The sequence below is a fragment of the Dermacentor albipictus genome, chromosome 1, assembly GCF_038994185.2.
Source record: "Dermacentor albipictus isolate Rhodes 1998 colony chromosome 1, USDA_Dalb.pri_finalv2, whole genome shotgun sequence".
NCBI lineage: Eukaryota > Metazoa > Arthropoda > Arachnida > Ixodida > Ixodidae > Dermacentor > Dermacentor albipictus.
The window spans coordinates 399572171-399594731 of NC_091821.1; the positions used below are offsets into that span (position 1 = coordinate 399572171).

The 22561-nt window shown below is 44.7% G+C and overlaps 1 protein-coding gene across 1 annotated transcript; it reads left to right on the forward strand.

The window, feature by feature from the left end:
* Positions 1 to 828: 828 nt before the first annotated feature.
* Positions 829 to 19864, forward strand: LOC135918778 (tetraspanin-6-like). Its single transcript, XM_065452475.2, has 7 exons — positions 829 to 1138; positions 2952 to 3140; positions 5602 to 5775; positions 7588 to 7722; positions 9195 to 9278; positions 13652 to 13732; positions 16189 to 19864. The coding sequence occupies exons 1-6, from the start codon at positions 1061 to 1063 to the stop codon at positions 13718 to 13720; spliced, it is 729 nt and encodes a 242-aa protein (XP_065308547.1). The 5' UTR covers positions 829 to 1060; the 3' UTR covers positions 13721 to 13732; positions 16189 to 19864.
* The last annotated feature ends 2697 nt before the right edge of the window (positions 19865 to 22561 follow it).

Consider the following 22561-nt stretch of genomic DNA (forward strand, 5'->3'; position numbering starts at 1 on the left):
AGAAGAGCGGGAGGAGGCGCTCAAGAGCTCCAATCTCGCCACTCAGCTACAGGCCGTCCAGAGGGCCCGCGGCGCGGCCTGCGCGGCGGTCAGGCACGGCCTGCCCGTCCCGCCGTGAGGACCTTAATAAAGTTCACTGCCTGCTTGCCTACCCTTTGGGCCGTATCCTAATTGTCCCACATTGCAGCGTTAATCGTCATCTGTCTTGCTCGCATTTCCTAGATAAAGTCCACATATATAACGCTCATAAAGGGACTTTAGGTACCTCCAAGTCACGAACGACATGCGCGTTATTACGTAACATTCTCAAGAGGAAAGTAGCGAGCGCAGCGTTTTTAAGAAATGAAACGCAAGCAAGGTAGGTGATGATTAGCGTTGTGGGACAAATATACATCCCTATGTGTGCAACTGCTTTAAGAGTGTTGTACTCCACAATTGACAGCGCAACGCAGGCGTAATGCGGAGCACGGTGGTACGGAGGTTGAGAGTTCGGCTGTCACCAGCTACACGTTATCTTTCCGTCCACTTTCATTTCTCTTTCTTTATTATTAAGGTGCTGAAATGAGTTGCATATACTTCTTCATCTCCGTCGTATGGGCACTTCTTGACAGCTCCCTTCATATGGTCCAAATTATTATACAGCATCATCCAGACAGGAGGATGTTTGTCCTGTGGCCCGCACATACAACAGCGGTAGTGACGCAAAAGACACAAGAAACGAAACCGAAACAAAGCCTTTGCGGAAATAAAGTAAGTAATGCGATGGGTGCGCCATAGAACGTGATAGTTTCGCTCTCATAAACTCCTTTGTACTTCCCTACTGAATCAGCTGGGCAGAGGCGTCAGGGTCTCAGGAGTCATTCAGGAGTGGTTCGACCGACTCTCTTTTGCTGTTGCCGCTGCGCTCGCCGGATTTTATTTGTTTCTGAATTCGCTGTGCGCCTGCAGAGCTCGTGCGTCATACCGTCAATACCACTGCGGTTGCTGCATCAGTTGTGAGTGACTGTGAGCGAACTTGACCCGAGCACAGAGTCGTCGACGTGTGACGAGAGGCATCACGATGGGGAAACTAATGCAAACAGCAGGCTGTATTAACCTCATGAAGTTTTTGCTCATGACGTTCAATATAATATTTGGCGTAAGTAAAGGCCGTATCACTTTGTTTACCATCATTGTCTGTAACCTCTTTGCTTTGAAGAAAGTATGCGCATGGAACTGCGGACTTGCTGTGCTGCTCTGTCGCGCTGTTATTCGTTGGGCCAGGTGCCCAGCGGATTTCGGTGCGCCTTTTGCAGCGCCATATGCTCGATCAGGAAATGCTGAAGTGTGGTGGGCTTCGGCGACTTCGGGACTAGTGCTCCCATTCTCATGGCGAACCATGTTATTTGTCTCATTGGAGCTTCATTCTAACGTGCCGCGTATGCGACTTCCATATTGCGGGACGGAAAAAGAATTTCGCGTCTGCACAGCTACAGGTTTCACTTCCGCGTGCTACCAGAGGGGGAAACCGAACCGTTCAATCATGGAATACAGAAGCAGGTAACATTGGAGCGTTCTGCATCGATCTATTAAAGGTCACAAACCTTTCGTATTTAACGAACAAACCATTTTTTTTCGGGAATTGCGTTTGGTGGACTAGTGCCATAAGCTTTGGGTCATTTTCGTGACCAAGATAAAACGTGAAGACAAGCCAGCAATGAGGTTACCTTAATATGCCGTGTGGCAGCCCTCAGACGTTGCAACCAGGACAGGAGAGTTGTAACTTCCGCGCTTTGCGTACGTTTGCCTGCGGAGTTGCCTGTGGCAGATATCACAGTTCTAGTCCGTGAGCTGGTCTGCTCGCAGAGGCGAACATTACTTGCAAAAAAATTGAAATGCATAATCGACCAATTTACAAAAAATCACTAATTAAGTGTTCCAACTAATTACTAGACATGGCACATGTTGCAATTTACAAATTCTAGCCAGGGAGCTTCTAAAGCGGATCCACTTGGAACTTCTCAGGATGACACCAGTTTTGAGATTCCTGAACATTGCGGAGAAATGCATTGGCGTTCCAGTAAATTTTGTGCCTCTATGCATAAACTATGTTTTGTTAAGAAAGTAAGTGGAACGAAAGTGCATTTTTACTGCAAGATTGACAGCGCATATCTCGTAAATGGTGTCATCCACACAGTTATTTTCAATAGCCTTGCAGTCTCACCGGCTAGAATTTGTTAAGTGGAATGTGTGCCATAAGGTAATTAGTTAAAAACTGAATCAGTGAATTTTTGTTAATGCTTCGATTACGCATTTCAATTCTTTGTGCAAGTCATGTCCACCTCTTTGAGTAGGCAGGCTCATGGACTAGAATTGTGCTACACGTGACAGGCAACTTTTAAAAATTTTTGAAAGTGTTTGCTGAAACACTCTGTAGATTGAAAGATAAGTCAGTCCTACATTTTATTTTTTGTAGTGATTTTGGAGAGCGCTGGCTGCGGTCATTAATAACTCTACATCCGCCTTGGTACTTTTGCAACCATGCATACCATTGAAACTAGCATGCATGAGATGTTAAGTTCTTTGAACAAGTAATACCGGCTGCATGTCATTGTCAGCCATATTGCAAAGTGGCAAGTGTATATTGCACTTGGTCCAGTGAACTGTTTAAAGTCACTTAACATGCTGCTTGAAATACCCACTCAAGTGCCCACATTCCAGTAAAAAAAAAGGGGGGGGGGGTCTTTACATTCACGAGTGTTCGGCTTCATTTCTTCCTGCAAAGAAGCCTTTGTTTGCTTTGTTTTTTTAGCTTGAAGAGAAACCACCTTGAAATTTCACTAGAGACTAGAGAAAGCTTTCATGGATGCTGCAGCAGAACTGCGCATAGGTACGCACGAAGTGTGCACAGGTTCAGATTGCGAATCCCTTGTGTGAATGTGTGAGCCAATGCTTGCGTTTTCCACTGACAGGTGACGGGCCTGGTGCTGCTCATTCTCGGTGTATGGATGAACGTGTCACTGTACCATGTGCTGAAACTCTCGACCGACTACAACCGGCACATGCCATTGCTCTTCATTGCCACTGGCCTGCTTGTGCTCCTGGTGGCAGTGCTTGCCTGTGTGGCCACAGCCAAGGGCCAGTCTGTTCTCCTCTACATTGTGAGTACACAGAACACCGGTGGGCATTAAATGGTCTTTTGATTTCTCATTACTGACTATTAGAGTGACTAGAATGTCTGTAGGTAAATGTGGTACAGTTTATTAAATGCTGTAGGTGTCAACATCAATAGCAGCTCTAATAGCGCCATATTGCGGTGCTTTCTTCAACCATGGCACAGGAGAAACATTTGAGTGAGAAGAATAAAGGAATCCAAAGGGCTTGATTATTTAGTGTGAATAGCGTTCTTACCCTACTTCAGTTACTTTGGGCCTATCAATCTAGCCTCGTTATGTCGCTCTTGAGTGAAAAAATAAAATAAAATAAAATAATAATAATCCTTTAACATTTTTTCAATGCTTGGCAGAAATGAACCTGCATCACACAGGTTCCTCAAGCACAGCAGCTGCACTCTTTGATGCTGCACCACAAATGACCACAGGCAGTGGGGGATTAATTCTCGGCGTTCACACATACCGATACACTACAAATCTCAGAGGCCACACCGTAGGAGGGTGACATCATGCAGACTTTGCTGGTTTGCTGCTAGATGGCGCTGCACACAGCAAAACAGGATAGATGCCACATGAATGTTTAGAGGTGTTCGGAAAGCCTGCATTGGTGCACCTTCTTTATGTGTCACTTAGTTGTGTTATTCTTCAATATGAAATTACACTGCTGCTTTCGTAAGCACTTTACATAATTGTATTTATTGGGAAATAAATGGTCAGCTATGGTTGTAACCACTTGGTTCACTTAAATCGTTCTAGGTTCGTCATGGTTGCTTAGTGGCTTTAGCGTTGCGCTGCTAAGCACGAGATTGCGGGATCAAATCCTGACCAAGGCGGCAGCATTTCGATGCGAGCGAAATGCAAGAACAGCTGTGTACTTAGATTTAGGTGCACTTTAAAGAAACTCAGGTGGTCAAAATTAATCCGAAGTCCCCCACTACAGTTTACCTCATAATCAGATTGTGGTTTTCGCATGTAAAACCCCATAAATTAAAGGGCTCATTCTAGTCGCACTGTTCGCTCTCACATTTGTGGGCAAATTTTTGAGTGGGTGACATAACAGTATTGGTGTGGTCGTGCTGGTGTGGCCAGCACTTGGTGTGGTCGTGCTGAAACAGCTGCAAAATATCAGGTGCGAGTACCTTGAAAGGAGTCTATTCTTTTGGAAGAGAGGACATGGCTGATTTAATGTTGTAGCTGATGCGAAAGCGCACACTGAAATATTTTCTATGTAGCCATGTATGGAAAGTTCATTTTAGGGACTGGCCTCAGCTTATAAATATTTTGACTATTCCATACTTGGAAGAGAATGTGTCAGGAAACAACTAAAATCGAAGAATGAAACAGTTGTTGCCCACACTGCTGCTCAGTCTATTAAGTTTCTTTGTTATAGGTGCTGCAGTTGTCCCTGCTGATCATATACGTGCCTCATCGGGCACAGTAATTAAAACTACATACTTTAAAGTGAATAGCTTTCTTTGGCTCTTGCGGCCTTCGGTATATGGTGGTGGTTGAACTTTACTACCGCTTGTACGAGGGCACGGATGCAAAGGGCGTGTGGTCTGATGCGACCGAGTTGTGTGACGTCATTATTGCTGAACGCTGTCTATTAACTCTTAGAGATGCACATGGAGTTGCACAAGAGTTTTGTGTCATCTGTAGCCTTTCCCCCTGGAAAGTGCAGGACGACTTACACTCCAGCATTCGCACTACAGATGAACTGGTTAATAGATCTGTTGCTTATGCAATTACGCAATGAAACAACAAACACTGCATAAATATTTTCACTGCAATAAATACTATATGTCTTCTAGTCTATTATTCTTTTAATAAAACAAATAGCTCTCTAGAAGCGTTTCGGCAATTCACTTATGTTGGCAATTATTGTCAATGGTTTCTGCACAATTCCATTTTATTAAGCTGTTTGCCACCTTTGGTGATATATCCATTCATGAAGTAAGACCTCAATAAAAAGATTTTGTGACTCATGAATAACTTTTATGGCGTGCTATTGGGGCTATATTCTGGATTGATAATGTTGTAAGCCAGTGGGCAGAATGTTTGTCACTGCAGTGAGGCGTCATGCAAAAGTGAAATTATCTACAAAAGCGATCCATTATGAATATGGCCTTTGTCTAGCAGTTGCCTGTGTGAGTTTGAGACAACCTACGATGGTAGTGTCTGTGTTCATGCAGTTTCCTTGTTTATATATATTAAGGATGAACATTGAAAATCTGTCATTGGATTGTACACTTGAGATAAGTATTTCTCTCTTGTTCTCGTCTTGTTGTTTTTTTTGTTTTTTGTTTTAGCACAGCAACAAAGCTTTTACCATAAATTTTATAATAGTCATGCTAAGTCGTTCTGAAGTGATTAGCATATGTCTATTATTTATCACTGTTTAGTATGAAATGGGTGAACAATGCTGAGCGAGTTCTGGTTGTTGTTTCAGTTTGGCTCTCTGCTGGTGCTGGTATTTGTGGCGGAGCTGACGGCTGGCATAGTGGGATACATGTACATCCGGCAGGTGCGCGAGGGCATCGGCCGTGGCATGAATTCCTCCCTAGCACACTACAGCGGCAATGGTGGCATGGCTGATGAGACAGTGGACTTTGTCCAAGACAAGGCAAGTGCTAGTGCTGTCAGAGTAGAAGCTTGTATTGATTTTCATAAGTTAACCATCTACAGGCTGTTAATTGTGCGATGTGCGCGTAGGCCACCTGTTGTTGACATTATGGTTGCACACAATGTGTATTTATTGTAGTGCAACTTCGACAATATCGTGAACTGCGCAAGTTCTAACATTTAAGAACTGCGCCTAAGGCACATCTCAGGCCGGGAGTGTAGAAACAGGAAGCGTTTCATATTAGGAATAAAAGGAAAACGAAGTATGGGACGAGCAATTACTGGCTGCGAGCGAGGAACTTCTGCTTGTTCTAAGTTAACGCCAGGAAGATGTGCTGTGTCTCTTGTCTGAGGACCTTGTCCATCCTATGCAACAGAGCCTGCTTTTTTAATAGATAGGCCTTCGCCTTTGCATCACTGTCAGTGGGAAGAAACAGCTTCAGCACTGCCAAAAGAATGAGTGGAGTGTGTGGATATAATACTGAACTGAGCCAGTTTGTAGTCTACTTACACTTGGGTAAAACAGTAGCACACAAGGTGAAGTGGAAGCAAAGCAAAGAAAACACAGTGCTGATGGCCAACCACTCTTTTTGCAGCAGCAGTAAGGAAGTCATGAGTGAAATAGCTTTTGACATCGTGAAATCAAGCAGGCTCCCTCAACATATTGTTACCTTGTTATAAGAAACTTGCTTTTGTTATATCCTGGTACTTGTTATAATCATGTATTCATTACACATTGACACCGTTGAGAAACATTCTAGATTTACATTATATTCAATCATTCATTATATCTGTGTTGAGTACATCGAGGTTCGATATACCATATTTTTTTTCAGTTGACAAGTCGCAGCTTTGTGTAAGTCGCACCGGTGTATATAAGATGCATATAAGACGCACCTGCTCATTCGGTAAAAGATTTAAAAACTCGTTGAGGGTCAGGTTATGAGCAGGTGTGACGAAAATACATGCTTGCAGCGGCTCCTGCATCTGCATGCATCCCACGGTAGGCAGTGCTGACAAGCTTGAAAGCGCCTTCCAAAGTCTACACAATCGCTTTAAGGTGTGCACTTTATTCCGATAGCATGAACAGTGCTATTGATAGCTTATGTGACGGTGTTTCGTCAAAACCATCGAAGTGGTCCTCCTCCAAGTTGCTTACAAACAATGCAGCAACTTCAGGTTGGTGTTTCACTGACACATTACTGTTGTCTTCCGATTCGCTGGTGGAGCACACTGGAGGCTTTGTGCCAATCATTTTCTCGCCGACTTTGAATTCCCTCCCTGCTTCTAGGTTTCCATGCTCCACTGCAAATTCAACTGCTCTGCACTTAGATTGGACTTCGCGTCATCATTTCGTCGACTTTTCTTTGCATGCGGCGCCGTGGTTAGCAAGACTGCAATGACTCACGCGAAGTGCACAGCAACAACAGCAACAAGTGCATTGAAGTGTAGTTGCTGTGCATGGCAGAAGGTGATGCGCAGTGGAGTGTCATTTGATGAACGCTCGATACAAAGGACGAGGCCATATCGTCCAATCCGATTTTGACTGTATATAATTCGCACCGTTCGACAAGACGCACAGACACAAACTTCATAAAGAAAACGCGACTTACAAACCGGAAAATACTGTTGATAGTTGAAAGGGGTACTTCATTGCAACAGCAGCAATGCAGACATTGTGCTGACATATGAGCATCGCCGTCCTTCTCTTGCTTCATTTGTGCTGCTTTTCTCATCTTCAGTGGGGTGTAGGTTTTTTGCTAACCACAGGCCTGTATGAGTATGATACCTGAAGCTTGAAATCTATTTGCAGTTGACATGCTGTGGCCTGAATAATCCGGACGACTGGGCTGAGACTGATTTCTACAAGAAAAACAACCATTACCCCAAGAGCTGCTGTTCCAGCCGTGCCATCTGCAATGCAGAAGACCCCACTCTGCATCTAGAGGTAGCCATGTGCATCCCTGCAATTACGCTCCCCCCACTTAGGTTTGCCACAGACTAGACTGTAGTTGAGATGCGACAGATGGATGCTTGGTGGTGGCAGTCTTGCGATCCATGTTGCCGAGTTTGTACATAGTGAACGGCTAAGCCACAGTGCATAGTACTGTTTTTATTGCAATGCTTCTTTACCTCTGCACGTTTTCAACCCCCCTTTGTGCTACGCCACCAAAATTAAGAGTACAGTTGACTTCCTTTGACCCTGACGGTATTGACGAAGTTGGTCGGATTATCTGGCAGGTAGAATTAAACAAGAGGCAGGAAAAATGCTAGAACACATGTGTTACTGATTCATTAGCAGTACTTGTCCCAATTTTAAAATGCCTGCAAATCGAATGTGCACCCACTTTTTTATGGGTTTGAAGTATAAAACTAACCTAGACATGACATGACATTAGAGCTTCTAAACATAAAAATTGGAGCACACACCCGATATTTCAGGAGGAAAAACATAGCATGCCTCCGACTCTAGCAATGAGAGAAAGACGAAATCAGCTAACTTTACCCTCACAGAAGGGAAGTTTATTTACCTAATGTTCATTGCCTTCACTCTCTGGTATCACTGTATCACTGTCTATCAACCCTTTCAGTTTCATGTTTTTTTCTTTTCTTGGGTATTTTGTGAAGAAATGAAAAAAAAAAAATAACTGACAAGGATAATGGTAAATGTTCTCTTGGTGTGATCCTCACATTCCTATCTGACACAAAGAAGGTCAAAAAAAACTTGGCAGGACCAAAATGTGGAAACGTACTGGTACATCAATAGTGCTGAAAGGGCTAAGAACCACAGCATGTTGTTCTTCATATGGTCTATAGCGCGTTTGACAGTCTGTATTTATTAAACGACTCCACAACAATTGCAAATGGAAAACTGCTTCTGCTTTAAAATGTTTGTAAGGCAGACCAGAAATAGGTGTTATTAACAGGAGATGTACGTTTGATGCATTTACTGTACCTTAATAAGCGCTGCCACTGTGGGAGCTTATATAATAAGCGCTGCCACTGTGCTTTGGTCAGAACGTTGTTGGCAAAAAAAGAATAAAGAAAGAAGTGAGACAGCTGATATGCAATTGTTGTGGCGGATGTGACACAGCAATTGTTGTTCCACCACCATGTTGTCATTAAGCTAAACATTTTTTAGGTTTTCACAGCACATTTTTAATCGTTTAGTTACAGCGTTGTAGACTAAGAACTATAAATAATTTGGAAAAGTATAGTGTCAAAACCAATTCATTCCAAGTATTAAAATATGGCTGGTCCATATTTCCAGTTCAAGCTTGCTTGTCCTGTGTTTTCTTGCAAAAGCGAGCTGCATGCACTGTGTGTGTCTCGCTTATTGATTGGCGTCTGTTGGAGACGTGCAACCCGTGGGGAGCAGATTGAGGTGAAACTTGTGCTTGGACTGTGTTGTTTCTGCAGGGCTGCTACGTGAAGGTTATTCGTTTCTTGGACACAAACCTGAGTGCCATCGCAGGTGGTGCTGTCGGCTTTGCATTCTTTCAGGTGAGGTTACAAATAGAAAGCTTTGCGACACCATTTTTTGTCCTCTTTGATTTTGCTATTACTTGAAAACTAATATCAAATCAAATTATATCGAGTTTTTATCCACATAACAGAAATGCTTGGAGGCACACACGTAAAGCCATTATAAAGGCTTGACTAAGGAGTCTATACTCCCTACAAACACATACTATTCTTTGGTGCATAAAATTAAGCTGTACGGTCGCAGAAAAGCATAAAAGCAGTTACAAAGAGGTGGTGCCTTAGGCTGGCAGAGTACATACCAGTTTGCATATGGCTGGAAATAAACAGAAGGGATGAATTGTCATCCACCCAGCAGTAGCACAACGCTACAAAGGAAGAAAGAAAGAAAGCTTGGTAGATGAAGAAAAACTTGTCCTGGTCAGGCAAATGAACTTGGGATTTCCGGGGTGATCGCTTTGCCGTCCGAGCTAACCAGGAGGCTAGCAGATCACAATGAGGTGTTAGCTTGTTGTTGACCGCATTTTAAAGAAGTACCGTGTAGGCTCATGTAAGGGTTGCCCTTCATTTTGCAGTTTTGACAAGGTACGGTCCTTACACGGGACTGGGCCATTCGGTTTAAAGGGCCCCTGAAACGGTTCGGACAAATTTTGTAGACGCGTAGGGTACAGCTAAAGTTAATCATTCGCACCACAATTTGTGTGAAGCGTCTCGTATTAAGAGAGCTACGGACGATTACAAGTTACCCTCCTCCATAGCCATGTATTTTCTCCTCAACTCATTCGCTGAGTGATTGGTGCTAAGTTCCGCCTTCATTGGCTCTGCATCATGATGGCACGTCGTGTCATCTACTTCCGGTTCTCTAGGAGCGAGCGCCGAAGCCTCTCCAACCTCTCTGGCAGCTGCTTGGAAGTCGACCCCACGCAAGAGCTATCGAAGCAGCATGCCTTGCGAGCATTCTGTCGCAGTGCCAAACCTTTCTGGTATTCCAGTAACCACAGGCGGGCTGGGCCTTTCGGCGGATAGGTGGAGGCATAAACTCAAGCTGATGAAGCAACTTTAGCGTAGACGTACGCGAGCGGCCTGATCAGTCTGCACGGTCCATCCACCCGTTCCTGCGGAGCTCAACCAGCCAAACAAAGAGCTAATATTGCTCTAACCAAGTGTAAAACATTTTAGACATTTACAAAAACAGCATGCTAACAATTACGCTCCTGCAAAAAATTTACACCAGCAGCAAAGAAAAATACACTTCGTTACTGCTACTGTGTTTGGATGAGCTCTGTGCCACCAGGTGGCTGCACCGTGCAGATCATTCACGTTTGCACTTGTGCTTATACGTGAAACGGCAAGGTCACACGGCCAGGCCCTGTCCCCTTGTTTCCGTTTACCCGAATACCAGACTCGCGAAATGCTATATTGTGGTAGTAATCCTCCTGTCTAAAGGGACAGCTGCAGACACGCAAATTCTGGTGCCGATCAGATCATCATCATCATCAGCCTGGTTACGCCCACTGCAGGGCAAAGGCCTCTCCCATACTTCTCCAACAACCCCGGTCATCAGATAGTGACAGTCAAATGCGCTGCAGCCACTCCACTCGTCTGCTGCCTTGCAAAGGGACACAAGGTCGCAGCTTGACATAGTGCCAGTCGCTACACTTGCAGGCCACAACACAAAAAGGCAATTCATGGTGCTGACGGAAAGACAGACCGACACTGACCGCGGAGCTCTCGTCAAGACGGAGCATGATGTAGCACAAGCAGACGACGCTTGCTGTGTGCCGGAAGTGCTCAAGTGTAGTGTGAAATTGTTCTTGTGCATTCTCTTTTTGTTACTTTCTTTTTATAGAAACAAATTAACTAGCATTCCAACTATTACGAACATCATTTGTTCACCATAAAGGTGGAAAAATTATCGAAGACGCGCCCTGGGCAGCCAATCGGATAGCTGGCCCTACTGACGTCAATTGGGTGATTTATGTCATATGGGTAGGGACGGCTGAAAATTACGCCGAGCAGTGTGCTACCATCGGCAGCAATGTACATTTTTAAAACCTTATAATAAATTACACACTTTACACGGATCACTTAGATGTGTCATTTAATGATCAGAAGGACGTACTCTAACGACTTAGTACGTTTGTACAAAATCTTGCACTTGCACGCTTTCTCACAGAATGCCGTCTTCAATTTGTTCATTTTGATGAGCTCCTTTATCTGCTTCAACCACCGATATATGCACTTGTCGTCGATACCAAAGTTGTGGCTGGCTGCTCGCTTGCCATGTTCCTTGGCGCATGCAACAACCTTGCGATTAAATGCAGTGTCATACAGTAAAAGCTCGTTAATTCGAACCGCAAGGGGAAGCCGCTTCAGTTCGAATAAATGAAAGTTCGAACTAACGAAAGTGAAGGAGAGCAACAGTACACTGCGATTTAGAAGCAGTAGGGCATGTCAGAAATTTTGTGTGTCAGAAAGTGATGGCGTTTGCCGCGGGCACACGCAATCTTCAAGTTGAAGCTCTGGGTCCGACTGTGCCACACCACCGATGTCCACCGAAACGAACATTAGCCGAGACTTAACACCATCACACTGAATCGCGACGGCCGATACCTCCTAAGCTCAAAACAGAGGTGCACAACCGATGAAGACTGCCAAGACAAAGACGCTGAACATGTGAAGGTGGCGAGGGCCCTGATTCGTTGGTTCTTGATTGCAAGCGCAGCTGCGACGTACTTGATTCGCTGTGTTTTGGCGCTTGCCGTGCCATCTCCGCACAACAATAGCAGCTGTACAAGATTTGCAAAGCCTCCGAGATTCGCAACGGGTAAAAGGTCTCGGAGGTTACGTAGAACGGACAGGCGGCAGCCGCCGCTGCCTTCTGGCTGACCCCGCGTCGGTTAGATTTTTTTCCGATTTTGCCTTCTCTCGCCGTTCTCTCCATTTCGGAGGCAATACAGCCTTGTGTGTAGGCAGTAGGCGGCCGTAGGCGGCCGTCTCTGGCCGTGTGCTAGGCGAGCTTAGTTCGAATTATCCGTGAGGGAAGCTTCTCACGTTCGAATTAACAAACTTTTTTATACATAGACTGCTGTGGAGCTTAGCCGGACCAAATCGTACAGTTCGAATTATGCATAAATTCGAATTATTGAAGTTCGAATTAACGAGCTGTCACTGTACACCATCAAATGCTTCCTCCATTGCGAACTCCCTACGGCTGACAGATGAACTGAATGAGCTGGCTGGAGTTGGCCACATGGACCAGACACAGGTGCACGCAGTGCAAGGATGAAATTATTTGCCAGTCTTTTTGAGATCGCAGATATATATATTTTTGATTTATTTAAATCAAGATTAGCAATTATGTATTACAGAGAGTGCTCTCATCATCATGAAATCAGCCAATAGTGTTGGTGGGCCAGCTACTTTCGATGACACTGCATGGCAACACTGTGGAAGCGAGAGCAAGCGATTTTTCACTGTGTTTGACAGTATACACCATGCTTGCACGATTTTAACGCACACTTTTTTAAAAATACAAGATGCATTCAAATTTGCATGCGCATAACAATCTTAACTAATTCTACTCAACATCAAAAATGAAAGTGATTCTTACTAAAAAAGAAAAAGGGCAATGCCAGGTAGCTAGCCACGATGTCATCGAACGTGTGGCTAGAAAGTGACTTTCGGAGACATCGCAAGGTGGGTACATTGTGCCCTACCGCAGATGATCGTTGCGCGAGCCTCCACAAGTAAGGCATTGCTAATGCATTAAATGGAACTGAAAATGACTTTCTCGGCAGACTGCGAAAAGGAGGTGTTGTTGGACTCTAGCTACTAGCCACTAAGATTCAGCTGTGGGCGTGTCTGTGTGCCATTGTATTCTCCACAATATCGTTCCAACAGGGTATGAGTCGACTCATGTTTCGTTACTTGATGTTTGAAGTAGAATCAGCAACAAGTTCTTTGTTCTTTTTAAATATTTGGGCGGTAATATAACTGCATGTTACAATCAGTGGCATGGTAGAATCATGCAAATACGGTATATAGTAAATTCTATCCTGCGTGCATTGCAGTAATATTTCACTTGCATGCTCACAGCAGCACCTACGATAGCTCGGCAACATTCTTTTACTGTGTTCTAAAGGTGTTTCAGGGGCCTTTTAAGATCCCTGCGCTGTTGATTGCCGACAGCTTTGTGGGCTGCATATTGTGCTGTGGAAACGTCACATTTGCACTTAAGTTGTTGTCCCATAGCACAGATCATGATTAAATTAGGATGCTTAACTGTGAATTTGCCACTTCCCTTAAGGTTACCTGCAGCACAAAGAAAAATTAGTGGCGAAATTTGCACAGTGAGAAAATACATACATATATTTTTTTCTTGCTTTTTCCAGCTTGTTGGAGTGCTGTTGTCCTTCTGTCTGGCCTCAAATATCAACAAGGCCAAGTACGAGCGTGTCTAAGTGCCTTATCAGGTATGAGGCCTTTTGATGGGCGCTTCTAATGTGTTGCATCTGTCACGTGGCTCTTAGAGCAACCTTTGCGAGCAAAAACCCTCTCATAGTATACATGTCTTTCTTTCTAGATCAAAGAGATATTTTTTAAAATTGCAAGAAACATATAGTTCAACATGTCCTGTTCAGGTGGATTACTTGAGGTGGTAAACGCTAGTTGCACAACAAATCGCAAGGTCTAGTTAGGTAATTAAAAATATTCACAAAGTTACTTTTCGATGATTCACTTTAGTGTGCATGTTGCAATCACAAAATTTGTGTCACATGATTTGAAGGTCTAGTGAGAGCTCTCGAAAGGTGCAACAAATAGTATATTATTGCATTTTTTCTTGTGCATGTATGATAACGATGTATGCTTCTACAAGGAAAAGAGGGTTGAAGTTACCTTCTGAAAATTACGGCGATGGCGACTGACCATGCTGGCGTGCGAAACAGCCAGTCAAATTTGTGCAAAATTCGTCTGGAGTCCACGATTTCTTGCTTCACCTTGACTCATTTGCATGTACCGTAAAAACCCGCATATAATATGAGGTTTCTTTTCTATTATTAGCGTCCCAAATTTTCGCCTCATACTATATGCGGATCCGAACAAAAATTTCAGTCAGAAATTTGGGCTAGAAGTTTTGTTTTCATTATTGCTGCATGGCTATGGCTTGACTTCGTTATTGCTGCGTGGCTATGGCTGGGCTTCCTTATTGCAAAGCGTGGTTTGCACACGTGCAAACCACGCTTCGCGAAGTGGATTTTTTTTATTCCGCATTGAAGAACCAAGATGTCTGTACCACGAAAACAGTACTCTGCTGCTCTCAAGAGAAAGGTTATTTTAGCCGTACAGGACATCGGCAACGGTGCAGCCGGGAGGCAGTTTGGCGTCAATGAGGGAAGCATTGATGGATGGCGTCGACAGAAGGAAGGCCTTTTCATGTGCAGCGGAATGCGCAGAAGCTTTGGCGGCCTGAAGAGTGGGACATTCCCGGAAATCGAACTTGCCCTGACGAAGTTCATACGCCAACAGTGAGCCGCGCATCTAGCTGTGAGCGTGGAGCTTATGCAGGCAAAAGCTAAGGAGTCTGCAAAAGAAAAAGGGCTACCGAGCTCCGCCTTCAAAGCGAGGAAGCACTGGATTTATCGCTACATGTGCCGTGCTGGATTTTCCTTACGCTCCCGAACTTCGATTTCATAAAAGCTGCCCGAATCATTTGAAGAGCTGCTTGTGGCTTTCCAGTGCCACATTATCTCGCTGCGCAAGTCCAAGAAGTTCCAGCTAGGGCAAATCGGCAATGCTGACTAAACCCCAATTTATGTGGACATGCCATCGCCCCTGACCGTGCTCTAAAAAGGGCTCTAAACAAGTTTATGTCTGGTCCACTGGCAATGAGAAAACGCAAGTTACCGTCATGTTGCTGTGCACGGCAGATGGATGCAAGCTCCCGCCCTATGTCGTCTTCAAGTGCAAGACAGTGGCTAAAGGTGAGGAGCTGCCAAAAAATGTGGTCGTAAGATGCCGTGAGAAAGGCTGGATGAACGAGAATCTTGTGCTCGACTGGATAAAGTCCGTCTGGTGTAGGCGGCTCGGCGCACTGTTGTCGTTCCCGTCTATCCTCGTGCTGGATGCATTTCGTTGCCATTTGGCTGACTCAGTAAAGAGGCTGTTACGCGAATCCGGCACTGAACTTGTCATTATCCCAGGTGGGAGGTCTCAGCTGCAGCCTTTAGATTTTTGCGTGAACAAGCCGTTCAAGAGCGCAGTGAAGCGGTGTTACGAAGATTGGATGCACTCAGGTGAGCCTGCAATGACGCTGACCGGGTGGCTGAAGCGGGCTTTGCCAACCACACTATGCAAGTGGATTGTAGACGCACGACCAGCATACCAGAGGACCTCGTGCGTCACGCATTGAAGAAGTGCGGCATCTCGAACACGCTCGATGGCACAGAGGACAAGTACCTCTGGGAAGATATGTCCGACAAGGAACTATCCGAAGAGAGCGCAGCTGAGGAAAACAGCGATTGAAGTGCGAAGTGCAATTTAAATAAATGTTTTCCTCGAGTTTTCTTAACTCGTATTATATGCGGATAAAACTTTTTTTTCCATTTTGCGTCCCAAAAATTTCACCTCGTACTATATGCGGGTTCGTAATATACGCAGGATTTTACGGTATTTTTCACTTGCTTCTTATGCAGATGTTTTGATTTCTTGCTGCACTAAACTAGGGTGTTCAAAGATATAAAAAAAGAAAAGAAAAACTGAAACGATGAATGCAGATGAGAAATATCAGAAACGTTATTGTGCCGGAAATTTGACTGAATTTGTATTCGTCAGGCAGGGATTTGATTCTAGTTGCAGCAGAGATGCACTCCGCACATGTTATTTGTAACATTTCCTTTAACCTGATGCCCTGCGTTCCTTATGTGTGCAGGTAGGGGCACGCCGTCTGGTGCAATGTCACAACAGCGGATCCACAGTGTTTCTTGCACTGGCACCACGCACGGCGTGGCCAGCACTGTTTCACTAGGCACAACTTCGCATCTCCCTGCAGAATCTTGAAACTGTTCCAGACGAATGGTGGGCCCATGCAGCTTTCCAGGCACACACAGAGCACCGGCCAGCGTGTGGACGACTGCACAACACTCTTCAGTCACACTGTATGCCGTTACGCCTGAGTGCTCATTCACACCGGCTACTAAGGGAAGGTCGCGTAACTGACTTCAATTAGCGACCAAAGAGCGACTCACGGCGGGCAATGTTTATACCGGCAAACCTAGCCTACTCATTGCCACACCAAAAGTTTCTCAATATGTGTCGCTCACCCGCTATCACCATGTAAAATAAGAATGTCCTGCTTTTGTGGCGCTGATTGGTTTAGTAGGTTTCCAACTGCAGTCGTGCAACTGAAAATCTAGCAGCAAGTGACTGACCCAAAACATTTGGTTTTTAACCAAAGCGACCATTTGCGACCGACATGGTCACGCAGCCTCTGCGAGTTGCCGGTGTGAATGAGCCCTGACCCTGCCTGCTTTTGCAGCATTTCAAAGCCGCCTACTTTGTTTTCGTGAAACTACTTGGGTGCCCCTCTTGGCATCCTTGAAACAGTTGCATGGAAGGAGAAGCTGCCTACTGCATGAGAGGCACGGCTCTGGACTGGCCAGTTGTGCCGTGGCCACGACAGGGCTGCTGTGCTGCCGTCCTGCCCTGTACATACTTAACTTAGTGCAAGTGTTTGCAGAATCTCTTGGAACATGTGTGCAACGAAAATTGGAGTGTAGGTGCATGCATGGAGTCACGTATTGGTACGTGTAGCTGTGAGCTATATGAAAGGGAACACCGAATTCATAACCCCCAAAAAATTTGACAAATTTTTGGATGCATCTTGTCCCCAAATATTAATCGTCATCTGTCTTGCTTGTGTTTCCTTGTAAAATCTGTGCTTCCTACTTTTCTTTCAAGAATGCCTGTCACGCAATAACATGCAAGCCGTTGTTGACCTGAAAGTACAGGATGTAGAGCGTTAAACAAAGGAAGGGCATGCAAGATGGGTGACAATCATTGTTTGTGGACAAGATAAGACCCAAATGGTGCGAACTTTTCTTAGGGTGATTCTTAAACAACAATTACTTGTTTGACATGAATTCAAATATGAAATCTTAGTTTGCAAAGCTTTTCTGTTGAGCATAAAGTTTCATTGAACACTTCTGTGCGGGGTGCATGCATTAGAGGGCCCCTCGTCAGGACTCATAGCAAATTTTTGTTATATGCTGGACGTTGTTACATGTCCTCTAGGGAGCATTCTGCTGCAAAATTTTTCCAACGCAGCTCATTAATAGTCGAGATAGAAATATTTCAGTGTCGCGAACCGATGATTTCAGGAGGTGAGCTTCACTGCAAACATAGACGCTCTCTCCACTTGCCCCATCTAACCTCCACAAGCGAAATTCCTTCCCTGCGTTCTCCCATACCGGACCTCGAGGATCGCGTGATGCATACGTCACGAGCCCCGCCTTCATTTTTTTCTCTTCGCTTTTTTTGCAGCACGATGCACTTCCCACTGTCGCGATTGTCTCATTTTGTGCAGCACACGATCTTGCGTGCTGTGCACGTGGACACCTGACTAGTGGTACGTGTCTGTGTTACATGAATACTGAGGCAGACACAAGCGGATCACAGAGCATGATTCCATGCTGGAACACGGTAGAAAATAACATAGTTTCGGTGTCTGTGCACCCGACTGCATGACGTGAGAACAAGCAGACGAAACGGAAGTACATCCCTCTTGCTGCATTGCGAAGTAAAACAAAACCATGTAGACATTCGGTTTGTGTTTTATTATTTCTCTAAGCTTTAATTCGTTGATTCTAGCAACATATTACACAAATAACAGATATTGGCTTGAATAAATCTCGAAGTCATGTCTTACCACGAGCGACGTCACAGCGCAAACATGTGTATGTAGGCGCACTAGCATGTGTACGTCATCCTCTGACTTGGAGCATAGCAGCTGTGAGGAGAAGGGAAAACGGCATTCGGTTTGAAGTTTCATAAATTTCCATGGCGCATAGCGACATAATACTTTGCAGACACGATCGTTATCACGCATTGTATGCTTTGCGCTTGTCAGCTCAAAATGGCCAGACCTGATGAGGAGCCCTTTAAGCCACCGTGGCCTCTGAAAAGCAATTTCGGTGTTTTCTTTCATTTTGCTTGAGGGGGACATTGTTCTGCTTGTACATATCGGTGCAGAATGTGTGGTCACATTCCTGGCCGCATGCTGAGGCCACAAAGATGTTCAACAATTCTTGTGAATTTCAAGTTTCGAAGTGTTCAGTAAGCATGTGAACAGCTTGTTCTCAAGTGATGCTAAATGTAGGAGCCTCAGCTCATGGCTCTTCCACAATTTCCTACCATGGTACTTGGGGCTGTGGCCACCGTTAAAAGGGACTGGCATCTTCTGCTTTCTTGCAGCTGTTTTCAGACCACCTTAAAATTTTGATTGGTGGTGTTTTTACTTACATAATCCTCACACCTCAAAGAAGTGACTCTTTTTTTACCTTGTATATTTATCGCGGTGGTTGGAGTTGCATTTTTGTTCTTCTGCAAATACGATATGGAATCTCAAGGAGTCCTAGCAGCACAATATTTCTGCCTGGGAGTTCTTAAGCAACTTTATTGGTCTCAACTTGCTGCATTCTGCTTCAATTGCATTTATATGTGCATGCACTGAGTGCTGCACACAAGTCACTTCAGCTGGTCATCTTGTTGTGCAATGCGGGGCACGCAGTGTTCAATCTTGTGCCCAGCGGTCTCCTGCACTGCTCACTGTGCCTAGGAGTTGCACAAGAGTCGTGCTTGTTACATTTCCCGGTGTTCGTGCCTCGATACTTAGTCTGTCTTTATTGTAGCCTGGTAGTGTTGGATTGTGAATCTTTCATTTTTAATTTTTATTTTTTGGTGCATCAATGCCTGTTTTGGTACATTGTTTTTCTCTGTACGCATTAAGCACTTCTGCCCTTGGCACTTGTTGGTTTTCACTGAAGAAGGCAAAACAGCTCGTGCTGTAGATACAACTGTCTATTGCATGACGGTACCATAAAACCCTGCATATTATACATCTCGAACATTAATGCACGAGACAGTACAGTGGTGGTAGAGAAGGAAAAAAGAAATTTTGTCTGCACGGGATACACGTAGTGCTTGCATCATGGACACGTTCGTGTCACACTTTGTTCTTTTCCATGAAGCTTCTGGTGCCCTCTGGATGCCCTCTGTTTCTATTTAAATGAATAATTTGTTCCTACTATTTAGAACATTGTAAAAGGGTTAACAATTGTCTTTACTCTCATATAGCACAAAGGGTAATCTTTACAGGAGAGTAAAAAGAAAGCTGTCTTGATGTGCGGGATTTTATGGTATTTGGTCATTTGTTAATTGGTCAAAGAAAAGATGGATGGCTGTGGTTTCTACTTTTTGACAGAACTGGGGTTATTGACAAAAATCTGTGGCTGGTTTATTGGTTTGTAGGCATTCTGGAAGTCTTTTTCCATTTCAGCTTGGTAACTGTGTATGTCTTGCTTCTATTAAAATAAAATGCTCTAACAGCACATTCTGCTTTGTCTGATTTATATAACGGTCTTTCTCTAAGGATGAGCTGAACATGTGTATACTTTTGTGTAATTGTCGCCCTAAAATTATCATTGTTGCTCTCATGGTGGCAGTCCTTAGGGCAAATATGTAACACTACGTTTTCATTACTCGTCTCAGAAAAATAATTTGAGATACTATACTGTCAAAGTTCTATATAACAAAGTTGTACTTGCAGCCCAAAACTTCGTTAAATTGAGAATTTCGTAAATTCGAGATGTTAAAGCTTGAGTAATAACAGTAATTTTACAAATTGGTGAAATTATTTTTATTGGTGGTGGTGGATATTATCTAGTATAATTATAAACAAATCTCAAGAACATTGGGCCATAGTAGCGTGGTTATGAGCGCATACGCAGTGCTGAGAGCAATGCATCGGTGTGGTTCATGGTGTTGATTACTCATCTTGGAAAAATAATTTGAGATACTATACAGTCGAACTCCTATATAACAAAGTTGTACTTGCAGCGCAAAACTTCGTTAAATCGCGAATTTAGTTAATTGGAGATTTTATGGTATGGTATGATATGAACTTTACTCAGGTCTGGAGATCAACCCTTAGGTTGACACAGGTGGCTCCGACTTCGGGACAGTAAGGTTTAACCTTACCGCCATATCATGGGTCTTCTGGACGGCCTGTGCTTGATCTAAAAGAACTCCACTGTGAAGCACTCGCCGCCACCAGTCTCCCTTTTTGTCACAGTCTGTGAAAGACGCAGGACACTGCCAAACCATATGATCCCGAGTAATGATGCCATTACACTTCTCGCAATTGATCGGTACCTCTCTTTCTGGAACTCTGATAAGTTCTTGTCTGTAACAACCTCAGAGTCGCCGCTTGAGCTCTATTGAGCTTAGCGTGTGGCATTGGGAATTCCCCTCTTTTCATACAGTAATGCTTCGTGATTTCATTATATGCAAGTAATTGGTCCCTGTTCTCCTCTTGTATGTTGTTATGGTCCTGGCCGTGTAGTGCATGGATAGTAAGTCCTCGTGCAGCTGCGTTAGCCATCTCGTTTAAATTCTTCTGAGATGGATCGACAGACAGCTTGAGCAACAAAAATAATTTCACAAATTCCCAGAACATTCCTGGTGGATAATATCTATAATTATAAACAAATCCCAAGAAGGTCGGGCCATAGCGTGGTTATGAGCGTCAGCACACGCAGTGCTGAGAGCAATGCATTGGCGTGGTTCGTGGTGTCCGAGATGAGCGTGCTGTCTAGATGGTGATGTAAGGGCGCCATGGCTGACTATGCTAAGTGCCTGCAGTTGTCATCAGATGGCGCCCTCAAAAGAAGTTTGCCTATTTTAAGATGTTCGAAGTTCATCCTATTTCTGCAAGGTGACAGGAACAGGCTTAAATGGGAGGAAATGGACGAGTAGCTGAGGCAAGAGGAGCTCATGGTGTACAAGTTTGTGGAGACGCATCTTAGGGACATGTAGCGAATACCCTGTAATCCTGACCATTCGTGAGAATATTGCAATAGAACAGACGGCAGCAGAAAGTGGGGTGGAATTGGGGCATTAATTCATGAAAGTATGGATCGACATAGTCAAACAGGAATAAAGGAGCATTTATGGCTAAAAGGGAAAGCGGCAGGAGAGCAGACACTTGTTGGCTTTGTATACCTATGGACAGGAGCAAATGCCAGAGAGGAAAACAAGGTCATAGAATGCATAGCAAGTGACATTTATGAGCTAGAAGGAGGGTGCGAGATAATTATGCTAGGAGACATGAATGCACACATAGAGGATGTGGACGGGTGCACAGGCAACATGCTGTTGGATATATGTGAAAGGCATGACTTAGTTGTATGTAACAGTACTGAGAAGTGTGAAGGGCAGATACATGGGCGGTAGGGAGCCTGCAGTCGACGATAGATTGTGCATTAATGTTACATAGGATGTGATAGGCTGGAGATAATGAAAATAGATCAATATGGCTCCAGAAGTCTAGGTAGTGATCACAAGCATATAAAGCTGACTTTTAGAAGAGAAATGGATGTAGGAAGAAGCCAAGATGAACAAATAGATGGGATTTTTTTATTTCGGAAAAGCAGCTGGAAATGACAACCCAACAAATTGAAGCAATTTCTGAGGATACTAGAACAGAATGGACATACACAAATTTAATGTGGTTGTTTGCGCTAGAGCTTGCTAAGGTACAAGTCAGGCCCATAGGGAAAAGAAGATGCAAAGCTAAGAGCTGGTGAGATGAGGTTAAGAAGGCCACAGAGAAATGCCAGGAAGCCTCCAGGGAACACAGATATTCTAAGCAGAGGGGAAACCTAGAAGCTGGCGTAGACAGTGTGGGGATGCGCGACCCTCGCGCCTCCCCTGATGTTTTTCCCGCATAGCGCGTCTCCTGTAGTGCGGCTTCGCCGCACACGCGGCGTCGGAGTGGTACAAGGGTGGTGCGAGAGATGGCGCGAGCGTCGCGCCGCTGCGCGGTTACTTGGGTGCGGGAGAGACAAGGCGCTCTCTCTTGGGTTCGAGACAGGAAGCGGGACGGACGTGCTGCACGTGCAGCAACCCTCTTCCCCGGCGGGTCGCCGAACAGCGCGGACATTCCGCGCGCGCGGCGACCGATGCATCTGCGAGACCGCCTCGCGTGGCCGCCTTCGAACGCGCCACGATTCGCGTGACTATACACG

Coding starts and splice junctions, on each gene's coding strand:
- LOC135918778 (XM_065452475.2), top strand. CDS start 1,061: ATGGGGAAACTAATGCAAACAGCAGGCTGTATTAACCTCATGAAGTTT. Junction 1,139..2,951: donor CGTTCAATATAATATTTGGC/GTAAGTAAAGGC, acceptor TTCCACTGACAG/GTGACGGGCCTGGTGCTGCT. Junction 5,776..7,587: donor TGGACTTTGTCCAAGACAAG/GCAAGTGCTAGT, acceptor ATCTATTTGCAG/TTGACATGCTGTGGCCTGAA.